The following is a 25,593-nucleotide window of genomic DNA, read 5'->3' on the forward strand; positions in this document are numbered from 1 at the left end:
TTGCATAGTTTTTGCAACCTCTAAGTTGTTCAATCTGTGGAATTTGTTCTGCACTCATTTTAACAGTAACTTTGGTCTTTCTTAACATAAAGAATAATACCGAAGAATAATACAAAAGAAATGCATTCGCCTTGTAAGGATAACTCTTACTTCACGCACATGCACTACTTGTAACTTTTCCAATACTTTCTCACTACCATATTATGGATATACATATTCCAAATGCATCACTGTGTCCATAACATATATTAGAGTCAACACAGTTGAATAAGTAACAGTGAGTAAAAGACATTTAGTGCCAGTAACTGTATTTGCACTTCCGGGTAAAATACATCGAATACAACAACCATGGAACATTGTATTACACACATAAAACTCGGAGCGTACAATAACACCAGAGAGGGTCTATTATATTTCACATGATGCACTCTGCCACCGTCTCACATAAAATTTATTGTTCACACAATTCCAGCTGTCTTCCTACGTAATTATTGTACACTGCTAGAAGCTAAGAAAGATAAACTGTAACAAATTGTTAGGTCATGTGATTTTTTTCATTACTGTATTTCTCATTTGATTGAACTCCACTGCTAAAAAAATAACACATGCAGAGAAGGGAAGTCAGACTGACCTAGCTCTGGTTTATATGCCAGAGTCTGGTCTGATTCCTCAGAGGGAATGCCTTGGGATCTGCATCATCTGAGTCATGGCACCACGGTGGTCAATAATAAGGTCACGCTAATTACTTTGTTTGCAAGGTACAATTGGGTGGTACTAATATGTCCCCTTCTGCCACAGCTGTAAACACGGAGGGGAAGGAGAGGGGGGGGGGGGGGAGGTAGATAAAATAGGTGGTATGTGGTCCAGAGATGCCAAAATGTGGGAAGGTGGCAGAACGATGTCCATGACCATTACTGTGAAAAGTGTGGGCAATGGGAGTGCTCAATGGGAGTTACATGTTTCACCGTGGAACCAAGGATCCACAGGGGTGGAGAAACCAGCAATTGCTGACCAGCATGGAGAGGCAAAACTAATGTCAGTTCTGCTGCAGAAATCTGTGAGCAGAGGCCGGGCTACATGATACGTCATAGACCCATGGTGGGCAGAAACCATCCCACAGATACAGGTTGCATGGCATCCACCCCTGTAGGCCACACGTGGGTGCCAATCTGGGAAGGAGAAGCCTTGGTGACGACATGCCCCAGTACAAGATGCAAAATGTCCAAGAGGATGCAGTAATTGGTGGCCATCAAACTGTTCTGGCGGACTGTGGATTTTAGTCTAGATGACCGTGGACATTGCTATGAGAGCACTGTGTGTTAGGTGCAGTGCTGGATGTCTTTTCCTTGCAGGTCATGGCCGTGAAAAAATCGTCCTCTTATTCAAGCCTGTCAATAGAGAGATTGAAACCCAAGTCTGTCACTGGCAGTTGCCTGAAAGAATACTTGCGGAAGTAGCATTTTCAGTGTTTTACTGTTTCATGAATTGAAAATCCAAAAGTGTGAAGAGAATCTATCCTGAAAACATTGTTGAAAGGGGGGGGGGGGGGGTCATAAGAAAAAAAATGCTGGGTGAGTGGCTTTGTCATAAGTAAGTAAAACTGTAAATTTTCCTAGCAAGGCTCCATAGCTCCAAAGGTTTGTCTCATCTATCTCCAAGTGTGGTGTCCCTAAACTTAAATAAGTAGATTGGTTTAGCAAGGCCACAGCTACTGTAGTTTCCAGAAATAATTTTGTGAAGTGCTTGCCTATGAATGCATCTAAGGACTTTCTCTGGTTTGCATCCTGAAAAGGCGGAACTTCCATGGATTTATCACATACTTGGGAAACTTCCATAGGTTGGGATGTATTTGCATTACAACTGCTGAAATATATCTCTTGCAAGTGTCCTTTTTTTTGCCACATGTGTGGCATGTTACGTGCCGATGGGGGACAGACATGCTGCATGCGTGGTGATTGGAAACAATGTTTACTGCTACGCAATAGTGCTGCTGTTGATGCACAAACATTTGATATTGCAAATTCCATTTAATTCTTGTAAATCAGCAGCTCAGTTCAGATATGATTATTTGGGGACTTTTATCAGTGCCAAATTCTAACATGCCTGTACAGTGTGTTAACTGTAAGACGGCAGAGTTGTGAGGGGAGTGTGGGGAGAGGAGGAAGCAAGCATTGGCTGGCGAGGGGTGAGGAGCCGTTGGAGGGAGGGGGGACAAGGCACGCCTACCAGTTGCAGTGCTGGCACTACAAATTGCGCGTCATGCTTACACGAAAGCAGACGAAAGGTTTGGAAGTAAAACTCGCTTTAAATGTTGTTCGTAAACGAAACTGAAATCAACATGTACATTAAAATCTATAAATGAATGTATGTATGTTTGTCTACTATGCGCTCACAAACCATTCATCCGATAATTTTGCGAGCATCGCTACGTAGTACTGGTTTCCTTCTAACCGTAGGCCTACCGGTAGGGGTTGCTGGCGACTCCCGAGATGGGCCAGCAACTGCCTCTTGACTCATTTTGATAATGTTTAGCACAACTGCACAATAAAAACACGCAGAACAGTACAGCGCAAAACAATAACGAAGCAGACGACAATGGCTACCTTATGAAACACAGTCAGCTACGTAATATTGGCAGCAGTCGAAAATGCGTGCCTACCGAAGCCTCCCGATGTTTACCGACTTCTACCGATTCAGGACTAGGGAGAGGTCTGCCATCTAAAAGTTTACACACTGTGATAATATGTGTCTTCATGTTCTTGCAGCCAAAGAAAGGATCTAAGCGACTCAAGTTCCGCCAGATTCATTAATGACTCTAATTTTTATATTAGGTGGTAAAGTTTGGGGTTTTCTAACAAGAATATGGCCTCTTGTCTTTCCAAGTTGGCAATTTGACAAGCCAAAAAATATAATTGTAGTAATCTCCATTAAGCATCCCACTCTCCACATTGAGAAATGTAGAAAGACTGTAAATATGCATGGAGTAGGAGACGTTCCTGCTACATTCTCTAACTCTTGTGCTGTCTACAATATAACTGTCATTAGCTCTTGATAATCCTGTGTTGCTTGCATTTGGAGTGACTGTAAATACTCCATAGTTGAAAACCCGGACTTGATTAATTCCGATTTGCACACATCATAGGTCCCAAGTTGTTGACACTTTTGTAAGAAGGTGATCTACACACACACACACACACACACACACACACACACACACAATACCCCTGATCAATACTACAACTAGAGTCCATCAGAGTCCATAATAGGACTTACAGTGTGCGCCCCACTGCTTGCAACATAACACACAGAGAAATAAGAGTGAGATTGCTTTGAGCTGACTTATATGTTGGAGTCTGGCATGATACCAGCAGAGGATGTGTCTGGATCAGTGCCAGCTGAATACTAACACCACAGTGATCGATAGTAATGTTACACCTACTACTCACTTTCCATGGTAATGTCAGGTGGCACCACTACAGGATTAAAATAAAAGGTTTATGATAATAGCTGTAGCTTGAGCTATAATTGCTGAGAAAAAGAACAGTTGTAAGTGAATTAGAAGACACTGATTTCTTATTTGCCAGAGCACTTCAACATTGGATTAATATTTCAAGTACAATTAATTACACTGTCTGTTATTGAGTTACAACAGTTCATCTCCTGACTCAGTGTTTGGATTACTGTGATTTGATAAAATAAAAATAAAATATTCCAACAATATTATGAAAATTGCTACTCACTATATAGCAGAGATGCTGTCACAAATAAAGCTTTCGGCCATTGAGGCCTTTGTCAACAATAAATGACACACACAAGCACACAAGCAAATGCAACTGACACAACTGCAGTCTCAGGCAACTGAAACCACACTGCCAGTATTGTTACATTCCGTCCTGGATTTTCCATTGCTTGAAATTAAATATTCCATTATCTGTATAACAAAAATGAAGAAATTGTTTCTTCTCACTCCCTTGTTGTACTGTTCATTAGAAATACACTTTGATCTCCAGTCTTGTTTACCTAATGCCTATCCCAATCTGACATACTTTTATGTCAGTTTTCATTTTTGAAATAAATATAGGAATTTTAATTTAGTATTTTTTCTGCCCATTTTGCTAGGCTAAAAAACCAGTGTGGCAAAAGCAACAGAAGAAAGGTAAAAAAACGAATAAGAAGAGCTCCAGGGGCCAAAAAACTTCATCCAGAAGTACACCTGCCAAGAAGGTTGATGAAAAGCCTCAGGCTCCATCCGAGGTAACCTTAAAAATATTTTCAAATTTTTACAGATAATTATCAATAGCACATAAGATATTGGTCAAAAAGGAATTATTTAAATATATGAAAATAAATGTTTCAGAAGTGGCAAGAGTTGTAACATAAATAAATTATTGAAGAAAGTAATGTTTGAGCTAATGAAGGCACCACACTAAGTTACTTGCTTTAAAGTACTTTATGCATTATAAAACGAATATGTAAATGTTTTAAACAGGTAAATGTTTTAAGTGGCTGTTGTGGGTTGATTGAATTTTTCCATCATTATATCAATTGTACTTGGTTTTTATTATATATTTACCAGTGAAAATAATTAAAATGAGTCTGCCCTCATTTGTTTGTTAGTTATACTCTTTATTATATTAATGCATTGATCACCCACAACATGGTGTTCATAATGGCAGCAAAACTGAAGACAAAACAGATAAGCCTGAAATACTGTATTTGGAATTCCGAAACTGTTTCATTGCAAAACGTCAGATATTGACATAAGTGACCACAGAATAGGAAAGCAACAAAAACTGCTCAACAGGTCAAAGGCAGTTGGACCAGATGAAATACCTGGAGGTTTTGCAGAGATTATGCAAAAAAACTCGCTCCACATCTAGCAGAAGTGTATCATGAGTCACTAGAGCAATGAAGGGTATCTAATAATTGGAAAATTTGCAGGTCACTCCTATTTAAAAAAAGAAAAAAAACAGTCATCAGACAAATGTGAGTAATTACAGGCCTATACCACTGACGTCAGTCTGTTGTAGAATTATTGAACATCATTTTGAAAATTGAAAACGTTCTCTGTAAAAATCCACATGGAGTCTGCAAACAGAGCTCTTGTGAAACTTGGCTCATTCTGTTCAATTCTGAGATCGAGAGTGCCTTAGAGAGGTGCTCAGGGTGTGATGCCACATTCCTGGATTTCCAAAGGGCTTTAGAGTGCAACAGGCAGTTTCCATATTTCTAGATTTCCAAAAAGAATTTGACAGTATGTCCCACTGAAGCCTGTTAAGAAAGGTATGAGCACATGGAATAGGTTCCCATATACGTGAGTGGCTTGAAGTACATTGTACTTGGCAGAAAGTATTTGTTAGAGACAAGGGTATCATCATGAGTGCCCCAGGGAAGTGTGATACCACCACTATTATTTTCTTTCATACATAAATGATATGGCATACAGGGTGGGCAGCAGTCTGCAGCTGTTCACTGGTGCTGTGGTATTGGGGAGGTGTCGTCGTTTCGCGACTGTAGGAGGACACAAGGTGTCCTACACAAAGCTTGTAGTTGATGTGGTGAATGGCAGCTAGCTCTAAATATAGAAAAATGTAACTTAATGCAGGTGACTGGAGGGGAGGGGGGGGGGGGGGGGGTCGTAATGTTCGAATACAATGTTAGTAGTGTGCTGCTTGACACAGTCACATCGTTTAAGTATCTAGGCATAACATTGCAAAGCAATATGGAATGAGATGAACATGTAAGGATTATAGTAGGGAAGGCAAAGGGTCAACTTCAGTTTATTGGAAGAATTTTAGGAAAGTGTGGTTCATCTGTAAAAGCGGACTACATATAGGATACTAGTGCAACCTATTCGTGAGTACTGTTTGTTTGTTTAGGATCCACACCAGTTTGGATTAAAGGAAGACATTAGAGCAATTCAGAGGCAAGCTATTAAATTTGTTACCGGTAGGTATGAAGAATTTGCAAATATTATGGATATGCTTCAGAAACTCAAATGGGAATCCCTAAAGGGAAGAAACCATTCTTTTTAAGGAAAATTATTGAGAAAATTTAGAGAACCAGCATTGGAAGTTGAATACAGAAAGATTCTAGTGCCGCCAATATACATTTCGTATAAGGGCCATGACCATAAGATACAAGAAATTACAGTTTGTATGAGGCGTGTAGACAGTCGTTTTTCCATCACATTATTTGTTAATGGAACAGGAAGATAAATGGTGGTGTTACAGTGCACCTTCTGCCGTTCTGTACTGTAGTTTGTAGAGTATGTATGGTGGTGTAGAGGTACTATACCAGTGATAAATATAGCACATGATGAGAAAATAATAAGTAGAATGGAAACTTTAAAAATTTGAGATTTCCATATTTCTGAGAATTCAAACTGTAAAAGGCACATCTTGAACTCCTAAAACAGCTTAGTTGATCCACATTTGCTCTTCAAATCATTGCATGTCCTTATGAGAGAAATCAGTAAGTTGCAATATTGTGCTGGCCGATGTGGCTGAGCGGTTCTAGTCGCTTCAGTCTGGAACTGCGTGACCGCTACGGTCGCAGGTTCGGGTCCTGCTTCAGGCATGGATGTGTGTGATGTCCTTGGGTTGGTTTGGTTTAAGTAGTTCTAAGTTCTAGGGGACTGATGACCTCAGCTGTTGAGTTCCATAGTGCTCAGAGCCATTTTGCAATATTGTACATATTTTCATTCAGTAACATCGTATGGAGTAATGTTCAGGGATAATTCATTTTCAAGAAAGAAAATGTTCTTTGCTCAAAAACACGTTGTAAAATATTATGTGGTGCTCACACACTATCATCTTCTAGATATCTGTTTAAGAAGTCAGGCACTTTATATGACACCTCACACTCAGTTTGTTCCCTCATAAGTTTGTTGCAAAGAATCCACTGCAGTTCAAAAGGAACAGTGGTTTACATTATTACAGTACCAGAAGAAAAATGACATTCAATACTCTACATTAAGGTTATCTTTAACATAAAAAAATGGGTGTTTAATTTTTGTCACTTACGCAATGATGGGGGGGGGGGGGGGGGGGACTTTATTAGAAAGTTTCTCCCTGACAACTTGTTCTACTACATAGAAGAAATCCTACTTTTGTAATGAGTTAGAAAGTGGTGGGTTATAACTAATAACAACAACTATATAATAATAATAAACAATTGTAAATGGTCACTGGGTCGCCATATTCTCACATGAATGTGTAGCGTACTGTGGATGTAAAATGACTCATTTCACATAGTTACAATTAATCATACTAGTGATCCATGGAACGTGAAACTAGCTAACTTGCTTGATGTATTATTTGTTTACATTCTTATTATGAGCTGTTTAATAATTTTTCTAATTTCAGTTTGTTTACAGAATGACAATTTTTGCAGATAAATCTTTTGCTTTTGCTTGTACCAAAATTTGGTCTATTAACAGAATACACTTGTATACTGGCTCAATGTTCCAGGACATTTGATGATTATGATTCTAGTGTAAAAGTCATTGTATCCATCATTTTGAGAATCTCTCTGTGCATTCGTAAGAAGTAAAGGTGTAGTGCAACAATGAAAACAATCAGTTTTTGACAATACAGTGTAATGGGATAGATTAAAAAAAATCTACTAACCAAGTGGCGGCAGAACACACACATTTAAAAAAAGTTTTTGTTATGCAAGCTTTTGTAGCCAGTGGCTCCTTTTCCATCAGAAGGGTTGAAGGGGAAGGAAGAGGGTGAAGCAGAAGGACTGGCAAGGTGTAGGAAAAGGGCTAGATTGCAGAAAAGTCGCCCTAAACTGCGGGTGAGGGGAGACTTATTGGATGGGATGAGAAAAAAAGATTGGTTTTTGGGGACTGCACTGATCAAGATTTGAAAACCTGAGAGCTTAAAGGTGGAAGACAGGCTAATATGCAAAATGAGATTATTCCTAAAATATTGTGAACAAGTTAATAAAAGTGAAAAGCTAAGACACCAACCATTTCCTAGATTGTCTAAAATCCGTGCCTGTCCGACTCGCACCACACACCTTGCTAGTCAGCAGTGACACCACCTCCCTCAATACCAACATCCCCAACATACATGGTCTGTCTGTCTGCTTATCATTTCCTCAGTCAGTGCCCACCTCTTTCCAGACCTATGACATTCTTCCTGCTCACCTTAATCATTACAAACAACTACTTCACCTTTGAGGGGCAGACATACAGACAGATTAGGGGTACGGCCATGGAAACCAGGATGGCTCCTTCCTATGCCAACCTTTTCATGGGTCGCTTGGCAGAGGCTTTCCTGGGATCCATACGTCTTCAGCCTTTAGTTTGGTTTAGGTACATTATTGACGTCTTTACCATATGGAATTATGGTGAGGCTGAACAGTTAAAATTCCTCAAATCTCTGATTTCTTTCTCCCAAATAAATTTCTTATGGTCCTATTCTGCATCCCGTGCCACTTTCCTTGATGTTGATCTCTTGCTCACCGAAGGCCAGCTACACACTTTTGTCCACATTAAACCTACTAACAAACAACAGTACTTTTGTCCTTTCCATGTCAGATGTACCCTCCCATAAAACCTTAGCATTCGAGGGAAACATATTTGTTGGGATGCAGACTCTTTTTGACTCCCTTTCCATGTCAGATGTATCCTCCCATAAAACCTTAGCATTCGAGGGAAACATATTTGTTCGGATGCTGACTCTTTTTGGCAGTACACTACCATTCTCACCTTAGCCTTCACTTAATGTAATTACCTTACCAGCAGAGGCCATCACATCCGATCCTGGTATTGCTGATCCCTCCAGAAAACAACTTCGGAGCACACCACTTGTCACTCAGACTTGCCCTGTGCACCCTCCTACCACCACCAATACCAGTCCTGTAAGTGGAAAAACGTTTACTATCAAAGGGAGAGCCATCTTTGAAATGACGCATCATTTACCAGCTGATATATAAACCCTGTTCGGCCTTTTACATCGGCATGACTATCACTAAATTATCAGCCAGGATGAATGGGCATAGGCAGAGGGTGGATACTGGCGACCCACAATATCTTGTTGCAGAGCATGCTCTACAACATGACAGTCATGACCTTGGTGCCTCTTTCACCACACGTGCTATCTGGATTCTTCCTTTGGACATCAGTTTCTCAGAATTCCGCAGGTATGAAGTAGCGCTACATGTCCTTGGTTCTCGCTAACCGTCTGGACCTAAATTTACTTTAATTACTTCCATCTCACCATTTCTTCACAATAACTACTCCTTTATGCACTCCGTTATAGTTTTCTACATATTTCATTTGTGACCCGTCTCCTTTTTTGCCATCCCCCTCCTACATCTTTTACATACAATGCATTGAGCTTTTTCACTCTTATTAACTTGTGCATGATGTTTTTAGCAGTAATCTCTGTCTTGTGTATTGCTCTGTCTTCTGCCTTTAAGCTCTCAGGTTTTTTAAATCTCATCTGGTGTAGTCCCCAACGATCAGTCTTCCCATCTCATGCTGTCCAGTAAATCTCCCCTCACCCACAGTTCTTGGTGACTTTTCCTAGATCTCTCCAGTCCTTTTCCTTCACCCTTCTTCTTTCCCTTCAACCCTTCTGCCAGAAGATGGAGTCATTGGCTCCAAATGCTTGCATAATGATAACCTTTTTTTTATGTGGTGTGTTCAGCTGCCTCTTGGTGAGTAGATCTTTTATATATACAATTATGAGACATATGGTGTGGCAGAAAATGAGCTACAAGTGTATGTAGTATTGAGTTTCCACTCAGTGCCTTGTAATAAGTTATTCATGGCCATTGATGAGCTGTGTTAAAGGAGGTTAGGTTTATTCAAAAGTGCTTTTCTTTCCTGGATTCAACCTCCCTCCCTCCCTCCCTCCCTCCCTCCCCCCCCCCCCCCCCTCTCACTCTCTCTCTCTCTCTCTCTCTCTCTCTCTCTCTCTGTGTGTGTGTATGTGTGTGTGTGTGTGTGTGTGTGTGTGTGTGTGTGTGTGTGTGTTTGTTCTGTTTGTTTGTTTCTTTTGCCACATCACACATGACCATTTAAATTTAGTGCTTTCGTGCTACTAACCTTATTTGCAATTAATTTCCCATGTGCTACTAAATATGCGCAACAAAATTACATCATGCTAACACACATGGGTCAGGAGATATGATGTCATAAACACTGATATGCATGAAAACCTTCCACATCATGCATGACATTTATATTTATTACTTTTTTGCTGCCAACTATATTCACAACATAATTTGCAGACAGTATCCACGTATGCTGCTGAATGTACCTACACAAATATATCATTGCATGTCACATAGTTCGAAAGATATGACATCATAAACACCGAGTTGCGTGAAAAAATGTCATATCCTGCATGAAGTTTTAATACATTTATTCTTTACTAATACCTACAGTCAAGTCAACTTAAGGAAATGCCTGACACCTGGCAGTGCTTGTGACACCTTTTCAACTGCGAAATGCAGGCGGCTGCAGGTGAAAACAATTGCAGCCTATAGAGCTATGGAGAGACGTTGGCGTAGATATCTTTACAAAATTGCATTGTACACACACAAAGCTGCTGCATGAAGCATACAGAAACTGTCTGGGATACCGTACATACATTTGTTCATTGTGTAAACTTCTTTGTATGACTTTCATAATTTCAAAGGCATTTTCGTGAATACCTGGAAATAAAGATTTTTCACTGTTTACTCTACAGATACAGTTCATTTTTTATTTTCATTTCTAATTGAAAGTTGGCAAAATGAAAACCTGGGCAGTGTCAGGTTTGTCAACCAGCAGCAAATAATAAAACTGTTTAACTCTGGAGACAAGCAAAATAGGACCTATATTGCCAATTTCTCATCTTTGTTAATGTATTCCACCATTCGTCTGACATCTGTTGTTTATATAAACATACTCTATAATGCTTATATGGTCACTCGTAGTAGCCAGAAAGGAATAAAGACAACATTGTGTGTTACATGTTTTGTATGTTCGCATACTCCTTCTCGCCGCACCTCACAATTTCACGTGCTGTATAAAGGTCATTTGTTGTTGTCTTTTATACACTTTATATTGTATTTTCAACATTGTCTTACAGTTCTGTACTAAAAAATAGAAACGGGCTAACTAAAAATTCAACTTCTCAGTAGCTGAAACAAATAAACTTTTGTTTGACAGACAAGAATGTTTGTTTTGTGAAATGAGAGGACATTAGGAACTTCTTTCTTTTGATGACAAAACACAAAATGATAGTATCCAGTGTCAGCACTATAACAGAACTATAAATAATACAGAAGATGAAACTTGACTGTATTTTGTATTATGCCAAACCAAGACCTGGTGTGGGAAGTAGTAGTAGTAGTGTAGTAGTAGTAGTAGTAGTAGTAGTTGTTGTTGTTGTTGTTGTTGTTGTTGTTGTGTTGGTGGTGTCCACTTCTGGCCGCCCATGGTTGTAAATTTGTAAGTTTTACACAGAAGTCAATGCCTGCTAGCAAACATCATGCGTCTTGTTGAATTCATTACTAAAATGGCACTTGGTTTAGTGAACAAAGGTTGAATCAAATTCTACTCAAATTAGATCTCCTGTAAACAGACTCAGGGGTTAGACATTTCCTAAAATGGTTCCGGCTACAAAAATGTCAAAATTGTCTCAGAGCAGAAATAAAGCTTGCGCAGGCAAGATCTGGAAAGTGCAAGAAAAGATACCAGGTACTATTGGAGAGAATGCGATGTAGGACTTTGTTTTTCAAAATGCCCTAAAAATTTTTGTTGTCGAGAAACATGTAACTAAGTAATTTTCAATTTTATTTAACTAAGTTTTTATACAGTTTTGGTTTAGTACCAACAACTTCTAATCCTATCTCCATTTGCAAAACAAAAGACAAAAACATTTTTCAGTTTTTGTGGAACAACACATTTTCATTTCAGTCTTAAGAAATCATCACTGATGTAAGTTTATTTCTTCATGGTATATATAGAGTAGAGACCCCGCTTGCAGGTGCTATAAACCGACTTAGGTCCTGTACAGTAGAACCTGATACACAACATTTAGAAAAACTGCGAAACAGCACAGTGTCAGCCAGGTGAATGGCATCCTAGCTGCCCAGTCCTCACAGTGTTAGTATGTAGATTTATGGCAATCCATATCTTTAATCTTTCATTATCAATTTTTAATTTGGCGCTTTCTTCAAAAACCATACATTGAGTGCATGCTGTACATTTTTAAAAACATTAGGTGAAAAGTTCTATTTGAGCAAGCCAAGACAATTATCATGGTGTCCCAAGGTGGATATTGTCTGAGATTGATCAACATGGGTATTCAGCCAGTTGGCCAAAGTCAGAGGGAGGCTTAACTTAGCTGGATGGAGATCCTTGTGTTATATAGTGAGCATCAGAGGATGGTGTTGAGAATAATTAATTCAGAATATACAGTTGGCTTCTTAGTTCATCATAAAAGTTTTAATTTCAGGGAATGGCTGCATAAATGCAATAGTATTATTTTACACATCTGGAGATTGTTTGTCAGTAGGTAATAATGACTACCTCTGCTGAAAAATGTGTGTGTCAGAGGCAGAGAAAAAGGGGATGGAGGGGGGGATCAGGATGTAAAATGTTTTTGTTAGGAAACTAAGACTTACGCATTGGTAGACATTTTGTCATTAGGTACACTTTTGGCATTGTGTAGTGATAAATTTCTTTGTATTTCATTTATTTGAAATAATCTTCCCGGGCAATATTTTATTTGTATATGTTGTACAGTTGCAAATTCACTATACTGCACTAATTAGAATCTGGAAGTGAATGTTTGACTGTTTGAAATTTCTGTTAACATTGTTATGTGAGAACAAGTATGATTTAGAATTTTTGAAAGCATCGTCATTGCCAACATCAAACTTGGCAGAGGTTTATGGTGTTTCTTCCCCCTCCAATTGACATTCTTTTCTGGGAGCAACTGCAGCTGCCCATGGAGGTTGGTCATTTTAACATACTGAAAGCATTCGCAGATCATATAAGTGTATCAAAAGATTGTTTTATGAGTAATGAAGTATTTTTTGTGAAATTGGTTAATGTTCTTTTGCAGCAGTTTCATGAGATACCTACAAAGAAGGTTGCTGCAGAGTCAGGAGATGAAGTGTTATGTCAGATGATGATGTGGAGCGGTCTGATGATGAAGAGAATGAAATAGTACATTGGGAGCTTTTCAGGAGACAAGAAGGTATGGTAAACTGAGAACTCCTGAATAGTGTAGAAAGAAACGTCAACATTTCTCTGTTCATGATCAACATTTATTTTTATAATTGGTAATTGTTAATGTTTCAATTTCTTGTATTTTCTAAGTTCCATAAAAAATATGAGTTAAAAAACTGAAACAGTGACCTACTTTTAGTTGTATATTTGACATATGTTCAGTTGAAAACTGCTTCAATTAAATTAGATTAACTTTCATTCCAATTGATCTGTAGTGAGGTGGTCCTCCAGTATGTAGAACATGTCAGAAAAACAATAATGCAGGACAAATATTTACAACTAAAACAAATAATCTTATGTACCTTTCACAGGTCCCAAGTGAAATGATCGCTTTTTTTTAATGAACGCTATATCAAAGGATCATTTTACAACACTCATTTACTAAGATCGCATTAATGCACTGAATTTAAAATTTTAAAAAAATGTTTTTTTTTATTTATAAGGTAATAAAACTACAATATTTATTTACAATGAACACATTACTGCACAGAAATGGTGCAGAAGTTAATTGTTCTTACACACACACACACACACACACACACATCAATGGAATAGGAGTTGGCCACCAATAAATCCTTTAGGCTTCTCTTAAACTGAATTTCATTGGTGGTTAAGCTGTTTATGGCTGCTGGCAAGTTATTGAAAATGTGTGTTCATGAATAATGCACACCGTTTTGTACAATAGTAAGTGATTTTAAATCCTTGTGAAGTATTGATTCCATGAACTGAGCTGTTGGCTTGAAAAAGTTGTATATTTTTAAAAAAACAAATTTCATTAAGGAATTAATATATTGGGAAGCAGTAGTTAGTATCCCCAGTTCCATGAACAGGCCTCTGCAGAATGTTCTTGAGCTCACACCACATATAACTCTTATTGCACATTTTTGTGCCAGGAATACTTTAGCTTGGCTTGATGAATTACCCCAAAAAATAATCCCATATGACATTACTGAGTGAACGTAAGCATAGTATGCAGCTTTTTCATTTTGATATCCCCTATGTCTGATAGAATTCAATTGCAAATAGAGATTTGTTTAGACGCTTCAGCAGTTCTGTGGTGTGCTATTCCCAGTTGAATTTATTATCAAGTTGTAATCCCAAGAATTTAACACTGTCCACTTCTTCTATCTGCTTGTCATCATATGTTAGGCATATACTCATGGGATACCCCTTACAAGTTCTGAACTGGCATGTAGTGTATTTTTGCAATGTTTAGTGACAAAGAATTGGCTAAGAACCAGTGATTAATGTCCACAAATATTTTATTAGCCGATCTTTCTAAGACTGCACTTGATTTGCTATGTATTGCAATGTTTGTGTCATCAGTAAACAAAACAAACTTGGCATCTGGTAATGTTACTGATGAAAGGTCATTGATATACACAAGAAAAATTAAGAGCCCTAAGATGAACCTTGTGGGACCCCACATGTAATTAGCTCCCAGTTGGATGATGCTTGATAGCTTAATACATGTCTCTTTCTTAATGACACCCTTTGTTTCCTTCCAGAGATATAAGATTTGAACCATTTTGCAGCATTTCATGTTACACCACAATATCTGATTTACTTAAAAGGATATTGTGATTTACACAATCAAATGCCTTTGACAGATCACAAAATGTACCATTTGCCTGCAATTTTTTGCCTAATGAATTAAGTACATTTTCACTGTAAGTGTAGATAGCCTTCTCGAATATCAGAACCATTTATAAATCTGAACTGCGACTTTGACAGCATGTTATTTGTGATAAGATGGTTATAAAACCGATTGTACATTACCTTTTCTAAAATTTTGAGAATGCGCAAAAGTGAAATTGGACAGAAATTTGACACTGTTTCTTTATCTCCCTTCTTGAAACAGTTGCTTAACTTCAGTATATTTCAACCATTCAGTAAATGTTCCACTGATAAACGACTGGTTACACAGATAGCGTAATATGTTACTTATCTCAGTATACATTCTTTAATTAACTTTGTTGATATTCATCATACCCACTAGATGTTTTTGAGTTTAAAGATTTTATGATGGACATTACTTCTGCTGCAGCAGTGAGAATCAAATTCATATTATGGAAATTACTTGAAATGTCTGGTCTGAGGTATCCCATGGCAGCATCTACAGAACCTGACAACCCCATCTTCTCAGTAACAGTTATAAAATGTTTGTTAAAAAGTTCTGCAACACTATACACATCTGTCACCAATATACACTCCTGGTAATGGAAAAAAGAACACATTGACACCGGTGTGTCAGACCCACCATACTTGCTCCAGACCACTGCGAGAGGGCTGTACAAGCCAATGATCACACGCACGGCACAGCGGACACACCAGGAACCGCGGTGTTGGCCGTCGAATGGCGCTAGCTGCGCAGCATTTGTGCACCGCCGCCGTCAGTGTCAGCCAGTTTGCCGTGACATACGGAGCTCCATCGCAGTCTTTAACACTGGTAGCATGCCGCGACAGCGTGGACGTGAACCGTATGTGCAGTTGACGGACTTTGAGCGAGGGCGTATAGTGGGCATGCGGGAGTCCGGGTGGACGTACCGCCGAATTGCTCAACACGTGGGGCGTGAGGTCTCCACAGTACATCGATGTTGTCGCCAGTGGTCGCGGAAGGTGCACGTGCCCGTCGACCTGGGACCGGACTGCAGCGACGCACGGATGCACGCCAAGACCGTAGGATCCTACGCAGTGCCATAGGGGACCGCACCGCCACTTCCCAGCAAAGGGACACTGTTGCTCTTGGGGTATCGGCGAGGACCATTCGCAACCGTCTCCATGAAGCTGGGCTACGGTCCCGCACACCGTTAGGCCGTCTTCCGCTCACGCCCCAACATCGTGCAGCCCGCCTCCAGTGGTGTCGCGACAGGCGTGAATGGAGGGACGAATGGAGACGTGTCGTCTTCAACGATGAGAGTCGCTTCTGCCTTGGTGCCAATGATGGTCGTATGCGTGTTTGGCGCCGTGCAGGTGAGCGCCACAATCAGGACTGCATACGACCGAGGCACACAGGGCCAACACCCGGCATCATGGTGTGGGGAGCGATCTCCTACACTGGCCGTACACCACTGGTGATCGTCGAGGGGACACTGAATAGTGCACGGTACATCCAAACCGTCATCGAACCCATCGTTCTACCATTCCTAGACCGGCAAGGGAACTTGCTGTTCCAACAGGAAAATGCACGTCCGCATGTATCCCGTGCCACCCAACGTGCTCTAGAAGGTGTAAGTCAACTACCCTGGCCAGCAAGATCTCCGGATCTGTCCCCCATTGAGCATGTTTGGGACTGGATGAAGCGTCGTCTCACGCGGTCTGCACGTCCAGCACGAACGCTGGTCCAACTGAGGCGCCAGGTGGAAATGGCATGGCAAGCCGTTCCACAGGACTACATCCAGCATCTCTACGATCGTCTCCATGGGAGAATAGCAGCCTGCATTGCTGCGAAAGGTGTACTAGTGCCGACATTGTGCATGCTCTGTTGCCTGTGTCTATGTGCCTGTGGTTCTGTCAGTGTGATCATGTGATGTATCTGACCCCAGGAATGTGTCAATAAAGTTTCCCCTTCCTGGGACAATGAATTCACGGTGTTCTTATTTCAATTTCCAGGAGTGTATCATTTACTCTTAATGCTATTTGCCCCTCTTCACATCTGATTCTACTGGTCTCCTCCTTCACTATATCCCGTATTGTCTTTAATTTGTTATCTGATATGACTCTCTTTTCCTTGTAATATATTTGCTTTGATATTCATATTACAGTCTTTAATATTTTGAAATATTTCTTGTAATGTGCTATAGCATCAACATCAGAACTTTTTCGGATTGACAGATACAGTTTTCTTTTTGTTTTACAAGATACCTATATTTCTTGAGTAAGCCATGGCTTCTTTGTAGGCGTTGCTCTAACCTCGGTTAGTTTTGGGGGAAAACATTGTTCAAATAAGGTAAGCACCTTATTAGCAAAAGTGTATTTTTCATTCATGCCATGAGCACTGTAAACTTCTCTCCAGTGAATATCTCTGAGGAGTGTCCTAAAAAAATCAATTTTTGGCTCATTGATTACTCTCTTGAGTTCATATTTAACAGATTTTATATCCTGTTCAGTGTTAACATTTAACAGAAGGAACTGCATGTCATGGTCTGAGAGGCCATTGAGTATTGGCTTTTGTAATATAATTTTGTTCATTGAACTTTGCTATAAAGGTATTATCAATGGCTGTTTGTGAGCAATTGGCTACCCTAGCTGGGAACTTTACATTGGGAATTCAGTTGAATGATAGTGTTACTAACTCAAATAAGTTCTTATTGGTAGAATCTTTAAGGAAATCTACGTTAAAGTCACTAGCAACCACTATTTATTTGTTTTGGTATTTAAATGGGCCAGTGCAGCTTCAAGGTGGTTTATGAACAGATTAAAGTTACCTGCAGGTACTCGATATGCACTTAATATTATGAAGGATTTTTTTATGAAATTCTACTTTTGTTGCACGTACTTCCATATGCTGTTCTAGGCAAAATTTATGAATGTCTATGTTCTTAAATTTATGGCAGTTACTGATGAATGTGACAACTATTCCTTTCTCCGTTTATGCTATACAAAAGTGAGATGATAACCTAAATCTTGTAACACTTAAAAGTTCTATACCAGTGGTCACATGATGTTCATATAGGCAGATTATGTCAGCTGGGTTTGAGGACTCTAATTCATCTCTGCAGATAATTAATTGATTAATTTCATTTCTCAGTCCTCGAATCTTTTAATGCTATAAAGATAGCTGACATTTCACATTGACTGAGTTAAAACTGGGTAAGTTGAAATTTCTGCTGATCGTTGAAAATTCTTAACCAACAGCTAGCTGTTTATGATGATTAATAAGCTGTAAGGTCTACAACTTTGCTTCCGCCGTTTTGCAATAGACTACAGTAGTGGAAAGTAGTGGTGCAAGTCATTCGTCATAAGTAAGCTTAAGCATTTGAGAACAAAACTCTATCAAAATATCAGTCGATTTTTGATTGCATCATAAAGTTATTCTCGACTGAATATGTCAACTTACGAGCCCAGTTCTCGTCATCTGCGGGAGGTTTTAATTTTCTGCTTTGATATGAAGAAATCTGCGGCTGAGGCTCATTAAAAGCTGGGTAAGACCTATGATGAGCTGCCTGTTAGTGACAGAACTTCACAAAAACTGGTCTCCATGCTTCAAGAATGGTAATTTTGATATTGAAGACCGGCATGTTTGTGAAAGAGAGAAAGCTTTCTACGCTACTGCAACCCATGGAGACAATCACAGGAGATCATTATCGAAAGCAGTTGATATGTTTGAGCCAAGCACTGAAAGACAAATGGCCACACTACAGTGATAGACATGAAAAAAAGATTTCGCATCATGACAGTCCATAACTCCATGTAAAAAATCCCGTCAACACATACTTGAAAGCGTTGAACTGGGAAGTTCTACCCCACCCGCTGTATTCTCTAGATATTCCTCCCTCTGACTGCCACCTTTCTCAATCTGTGACACACGACCTAGCTGACTAACACTTGCGGTCATATGAACAAGTGCAAAATTGGAGTGATTCATGGTTCCCCTCAAACAACGCCGAGTTTATACACTGAGGCATTTGTATGTGCCCTAAAGTTAGGAGAAAGCAGTGGCCAATGATCGCCAATACTTTGAATAGTAAATTTTTTGTAAGTTTTTCACACTAAAGTCTCGAACTTTAAAAAATGGCAGATGCAAAGTTGTAGACATTGTAGAATTATGTTCTCCCCCCCCCCCCCCCCCCCCCCCAAACTAAAGGTTCATCTCAATCCTAACCTCTCTTAAAACTTGGTTTCTTTCTGTCCTCCCTACTCTAAGAAGGGGTCTTTTCTGATGATTTTGGAAGACTTTTAACTGAAACTAGTTACTTACACTTGTAAAGGAATCATAGTTGCCCCTGCATGCAAAAGCTTCATTACTGTAGTGTTTAACCATTAGGAGTATGTGGCAGAGGGTCATAGCTCAAGGACATCTTGACGTACAAACTGGTTTCTAATGGCCTCATTCCTTCAGTCCTGACTGAGATGGAGAAAATCCTTAATACCAGGTTCCTCACCAGGACTCACTAGTTTCTCCATAGAACTCCTTACCCCTTGTGAGCATCCATCCCAGTCTTCTACCTACTTCCCAAAATACACAGAAACAAGTATCTTGCCTAACCCATAGGAGCTGGCTTCAAAGGCCCCCACCGAACATATCACAGCCGTGCTACTACCAGCCCTTCTTATACCGAGCGGGGTGGCGCAGTGGTTAGACACTGGACTCGCATTCGGGAGATCGACGGTTCAATCCCGCGTCCGGCCATCCTGATTTGGGTTTTCCGTGATTTCCCTAAATCACTCCAGGCAAATGCCGGGATGGTTCCTCTGAAAGGGCACGGCCGACTTCCTTCCCAATCCTTCCCTAATCCGATGAGACCGATGACCACGCTGTCTGGTCTCCTTCCCCAAACCAACCAACCAGCCCTTCTTATAGTCTCCCAATATACATAAGAGACACCAACGTCTCAAATCAGTTCCCACTTCTCTCCCTCCCAGAACCATCCTTGTCACTATTAGTCCAACTTTGCTGTACAGAAACATCAAACATACACACAGTCCCTTAGCCTGAGAGATATCTTACTCCCAGTAGCCATCTGAAAGTCTCCCTATATCCTCATGTATTGTCACCCTGTTGAAACTCACTTTTGAGGGCCAGACCTGCAAACAAATCTGGAGTGGGGGGGGGGGGGGGGCTGTATTAGTGAGGCAGCGAGAGGAAGACATTGCATGGGACATTTATTTGAGATTAGAGTCTGTGCAGTAGTTGTTGAAGATGAAAGCCTGTTGTTGGCAAAGGTGCTGAGAGATTCAGCACTAGAACAGATGTGTTTCTTGTGGTGTATCTAACATGGAAGCTGCGACAGCTATTCTCAGATAAATCTCCCGTGCAATGTCTTCCTCTCGCTGCCTCACTAATACAGCTCTCACTGCCAAAAAACTCAGAAACATTCCCTTGTCCCACTACCACCCAGGCTGTGAATACCTCAATACAGTGCTCTGCCAGACATATGTCTTTCTCATGTCAAGCCCTCACCCTAGAATGAGGTAACTTCTTCCTGATGTCCTCCCCACACCACCACAGTGGCCTTCTGTCACCTTCCATCTCTGGGGCGTCTTTGTGAAATTGTATGACATCCCCAAACCATAATCCTTACCTCGAGGTTTTCATTTAGCCTCACTGAGGTGGTTTCCTCACCCTACTCCAGAAATCCACTTTCAGTTCTTTCTGTATTTCTTGTGCCCAGTACTCTCATAGAAACAGTTCTTGAAACTCATGCACATATGCATACATTTCCATGACACCATGTCCTCATTTGGCAATGTATCTCATTGTATGACTAATAACAGTAGTAGTCTTTTTCCTTTGCCTCCATGAATTAGGCAAACTATTATATGAGGGGCGTTAAGTAAGTAATGATACACTTAAAAAAAAAAGAAGGGAAGGTTGGTTTTCTTTCCAGCTGGCATGAATTTGCTTTTATAGAGAATTCCAGTGCACCATGTTATTCCCCACTCTCTTAGCTACAAAACTCTAATTTTCAGTATAATCTCCATTCAGTGCAGTGGCCTTAGGTCATCTTACTGGGAGGGACTGTATGCCCACATGGTACCCCTCTACTGATCGATGCCCGAGCCATTGTATTGCTGCATCAATAACCTCCTCATCATCCAGGTACCACTTTCCACAGAGTGCATCCTTCGTTGGACCAAAAGGATGGAAGTCAGAAGGTGCGAAATCCAGGCTGTGGAAAGAAAAGTCCAATGTAATTTTGTGGGCTGCTCTCAGCTGTGCAGATTTGTGAGAGACCTTGTGTTGTCATGGAGAAGGAGAAGGTTGTTTGCATTTTTGCACAGGGGAGTCACAGCTGTATGCTACCAGCCATCACATGGGGGGGGGGGGGGGGGGGTTGGCATGTCCTTCTTGCGATGATGACAGATGGCAAACCCAATGACTCACCATGCTTTTGTTCACTGCTAGGTCTCTGTAGTCATGCTGCAACACCTCTGAATATCTGTGATGCTCTGGTTTTCCACCAAAAGAAACTCAATGACAGATCTCTGCTTGGAACACATTTCTGTTACAAACATCATTTTGAATTCTATGCTTAGAGGCAACATATATCAGAACATCATGAAACTATAGGGACTGAATGGGAATAAATGATAATATTCCATGGTGTCCCACAACAAATTCCGGATTTTTTCAACTCAAATTGGCTGAGGAAAAAAAGTGTTGCATTTCTTATTGAATGCCCCTCATAAGTGATGTCCCAGAAAATCTCACTAAAAAATCTGAGCACTAACAGGGGAATAATTGTAATTATACAGCCATTAGCATCTTAAATACTATTGTCAAGACAACACCAATATGAAGTGCTAGCATGTTAGAGACTTACCGTATTTTACAAACTACAAACTATAAGACACACCTTAACGTTTAAACAGTTTTTTAAATAATATTTTTACTATTTTTATTATTAGATTGCAAAGCCAGATTTTAAAAAAATTCTTACAATATAAAACCGAAATGACGTTTAAAATCCTTGAAAATCGACATCTGAACTCTTGTTTTAGCCATTGACACATTTTTTGATTGTAGATCATTTTAAAGCTCCCTTTGGCATGAATTCATGTTGGGGTTCATCCACCATCCATTGGTTCCATTGCTCTATTATATACATTTTAAATGGTTTATTTATTGAGACATCAAGAGGCTGTAATTGTGAAGTAAGTCCTCTTGGAATAACAGTAAGCTGTGTATTTCCCTGTCACAATTTCTTTGCCACAGAATTTTTTCAAATGACTATTAAACTGATCTATCACAAGAAGAGAACTCTTCTTCAGTGAAACATCTTTCCTTCTTTCGCACAGTCTGTTAATCCATAATTTCATACCAGTCTCATCCATCCAGCCCTTGTTATCCATAATTTCATACCAGTCTCATCCATCCAGCCCTTGTTATGTACGTGAACCCACCACCTGGCAGTATTTCAGAAGGTTTTGGAATTGTTTTGTATTTGAAAATGATTGGATTAAATTTAGTACCACCAGCGCAACATGGAAGGACAACAGTGTCGTGCATTTTTTTTTTCCTCCTCTTGTTTTCGTAGCTACAGTTTTAGCAGCTTTCTTGGCAGCAGTTCTGTTACTCAACACATCAAATGTCAGAGAAGTTTCATCCACATTCGCTGTTTGGCCTAGTTCCACTATGCTTTTCTTTTACTATTGGATGATATATTTTCACAAAATCCAAAGAAATTCTGGTTGTATGTAAAGGCTGTTAGTGGCACCAAAGTTAGTTTCCAGTCCCTGGCGAATGTGAGGCAGGAACTGAAATTGAGGGTAGCAAAGCAAAAACGGAAATACTTAATTTCATTTTCAAATGTTCCTTTACAAAGGAAGACCCAGGACAATTGCCCCAATTTAATCCTCGTACCACTGAAAAGATGACTGAAATAAGTATGAGTGTCGGTAGTGTTGAGAAACAGCTCAAATGGTTAAAATTGAACAATACTTCATGGTCCGATGGAATCCCTGTCAGATTCTATACTGAATTTGTGGCTGAGTTAGCCACTCTTCTCGCTATAATATGTAGTAGATCTCTCGAACAAAAAACTGTGCCTATTACTTGAAAAAAGGCACAGGTCACAACCCATACGAGAAGGGTAGTATAAGTGATCCACAAAACTACTGTCCAGTATCCTTGACATTAATTTGTTGTAGAATCTTAGAACATATTCTGGACTCAAACATAATGAGGTATCTTGAACAGAATGACCTCCTCAATGCCAACCAGCATGGATTTCAAAAACATCGATCATGTGAAACCCAACTCGCCCTTTACTCACATGACACACTAAAGCTTTAGATCGAGGCAGTCAGGTAGGTGCAATGTTTCTTCATTTCCAAAAAGCATTTGACTCAGTACTGCACCTATTCTTATTGTAAAAAGTATGATCATATGGGGTATTAAGTGAAATTTGTGACTGGATTGAGGACTTTTTGGTAGGAAGGACACAGCATGTTATCTTGAATTGAGAGTCACCATCAGATGTAGAAGTAACTTCGGGTGTGCCCCAGGGGAATGTGTGTGGACCCTTGCTGTTCGTGTTGTATATTAATGACCTTGCAGACATTATTAATAGTAAAATTGAGTTTTTACAGATGATACGATTATCTGTAATGAAGTACCATTTGAGAGAAGGTGCATAAATATTCAGTCAGATCTTGGTAAGATTTCAACGTGGTACAGAGATTGGCAACTTGCTCTAAGTGTTCAAAAGTGTAAAATTTTGCACTTCACAAAATGAAGAAAATAGTATCCTATGACTTTAATATCAATGAGTCTCTGTTGAAATCAGCCAATTCATACAAATAGCTGGGTGTAACACTCTGCAGGGATATGAAATGGAATGATCAAACAGGTTCAGTCGTGGGTAAAGCAGTTGGTAGACTTTGGTTTATTGGTATAATACTGGGGAAGTGCAGTAGGTCTACAAAAGAGATTGCTCACAAATCAATCGTGCAACCCATCCTAGAATATTGCTCAAGTGTGTGGGACCCATACCAAATAGGATTAACAGGGGATATTGAACATATACAGAGAAGGGCAGCACGAATGGTCATAGGTTTGTTTAATCCGTTGGAGAGTGTCACAGAGATCTCAAGATACTGAAATGGAAGATTCTTGAAGACAGACAAAAAACTACACCAAGAAAGCCCTATTAACAAAGTTTCAAGACCCAGCAAAGGATATACTACAACCCCCTACGTATCGCTCAAACTGGAATCTTGAGGATAAAATTAGAATAATTGCTGCATGCACATAGGCATTCGAACAATTATTCTTCCCACGCTCCATATGTGAATGGAGCAAGAAGAAACCCAAATAACTGGCACAATGGGACATACCCTCTGCTACGCACCTCAAGGTGGCTTGCAGAGTACAGGTGCACAGGTAGATGTAGAAGATGGTGATGGGAAGATAATATTTTCTCTTCATACTCTTAAGGATGTTTCTGAGATATTTTGATTTTGGTTCGCATGCTAAGTCCATGACGCTTCATAAATGTAGAGCACCAACCAACTCCACCCTTAAAGCTGTTAAGTTGCACTGTAATGCTAGCTTGCGAGTGTGTATTTGAATCATTTTTGTATTAATTCCAGTGACATTTTGACAGTGTCCTTGAATTCATTTCAGTACAACATCGTCTAGTTTTGGCCATTTCGCATTCAGCAGTCCTCTATTTGCACATTCAGTCTTCTCCTCCTCCACATTTTTGTTCCCCCCTCCTCCTTTGTCAGTCACAAATGCCAATAAATCATTGTCCATAAAACTCCTTATGCTCCAGGCAAATGCTGGGATGGTTCCTCTGTAAGGGCACGGCCGACTTCCTTCCCCATCCTTCCCTAATCCGATGAGACCGATGACCACGCTGTCTGGTCTCCTTCCCCAAACAACCAACCAAAACTCTTTATGCACTCTGTTGTGTTTTCTCCCCCGTTTAGGAAAGTAGATGGTCCTATTCTTGTAGCAAAGATGTATCCTTGCAGAAAAGCTATAAATATAAGAATTCAGTGGAATTATCAGTGTTCTATAAGCTCTGAGACCAGGAACTGAAACTGTATCTGGTATGTCAACCAGAGACCTCACCGTAAATGCTTCTCCAATGAGAAGTGCCATAAAGTTGGCCATATTGGCTCCCAGTGCTTTGGTTTCTGCACAGCTTTCCGTCCATAAGTCCAGCTGTCAGTAATGCAAAAGATCACTTAGATACACAGAATTACCCAATAAAAATTTATCCTACATTTTCTTAATTTCTGTAGGTATGCAGTGAATAGCTTGAAGATCAAATCAAATGGAGTTAGGTCTAAAACCCAGTGTCATGCTGCAACATAACACAATTTCTCTCTCTCTCTCTCTCTCTCTGTGTGTGTGTGTGTGTGTGTGTGTGTGTGTGTGTGTGTGTGTGTGTGTCTGTGTGAGAGAGGGGGGGGGGGAGTAGTGTTGCCACAAAATAATTATGAAAATTTGAACAGTCCATTTCCTCACTTCTTCATTGCCTCAGTCTTTTTGCCGCATCATTTCATACATGACTGAAAATCTTTCTTTCTGCCATCTCACAGGCTCTATATCTTTTCTTCTCAATATACACAAACCTTCGGTTGCAAGCTGTATATCCTCCATTCTCCCTGAATTTTAAACAAATTTTTCATTTTCCTTAGCAAAGTTTCATTCTAGTGGCTTCTGCTTAACT

General features: G+C 39.9%; 1 protein-coding gene across 1 annotated transcript in view; it reads left to right on the top strand.

The window, feature by feature from the left end:
* The window catches only part of LOC126101458 (translocation protein SEC63 homolog), a 173,193-nt gene that overhangs the window by 110,477 nt on the left and 37,123 nt on the right, over positions 1-25,593 (top strand). Inside the window, exons 12-13 of the mRNA XM_049912111.1 lie at positions 4,120-4,254; positions 13,080-13,183. Of these exons, the coding sequence (XP_049768068.1) occupies positions 4,120-4,254; positions 13,080-13,183 (239 nt within the window). The remainder of the gene's footprint in view (positions 1-4,119; positions 4,255-13,079; positions 13,184-25,593) is intronic.

The sequence above is a fragment of the Schistocerca cancellata genome, chromosome 9, assembly GCF_023864275.1.
Source record: "Schistocerca cancellata isolate TAMUIC-IGC-003103 chromosome 9, iqSchCanc2.1, whole genome shotgun sequence".
NCBI lineage: Eukaryota > Metazoa > Arthropoda > Insecta > Orthoptera > Acrididae > Schistocerca > Schistocerca cancellata.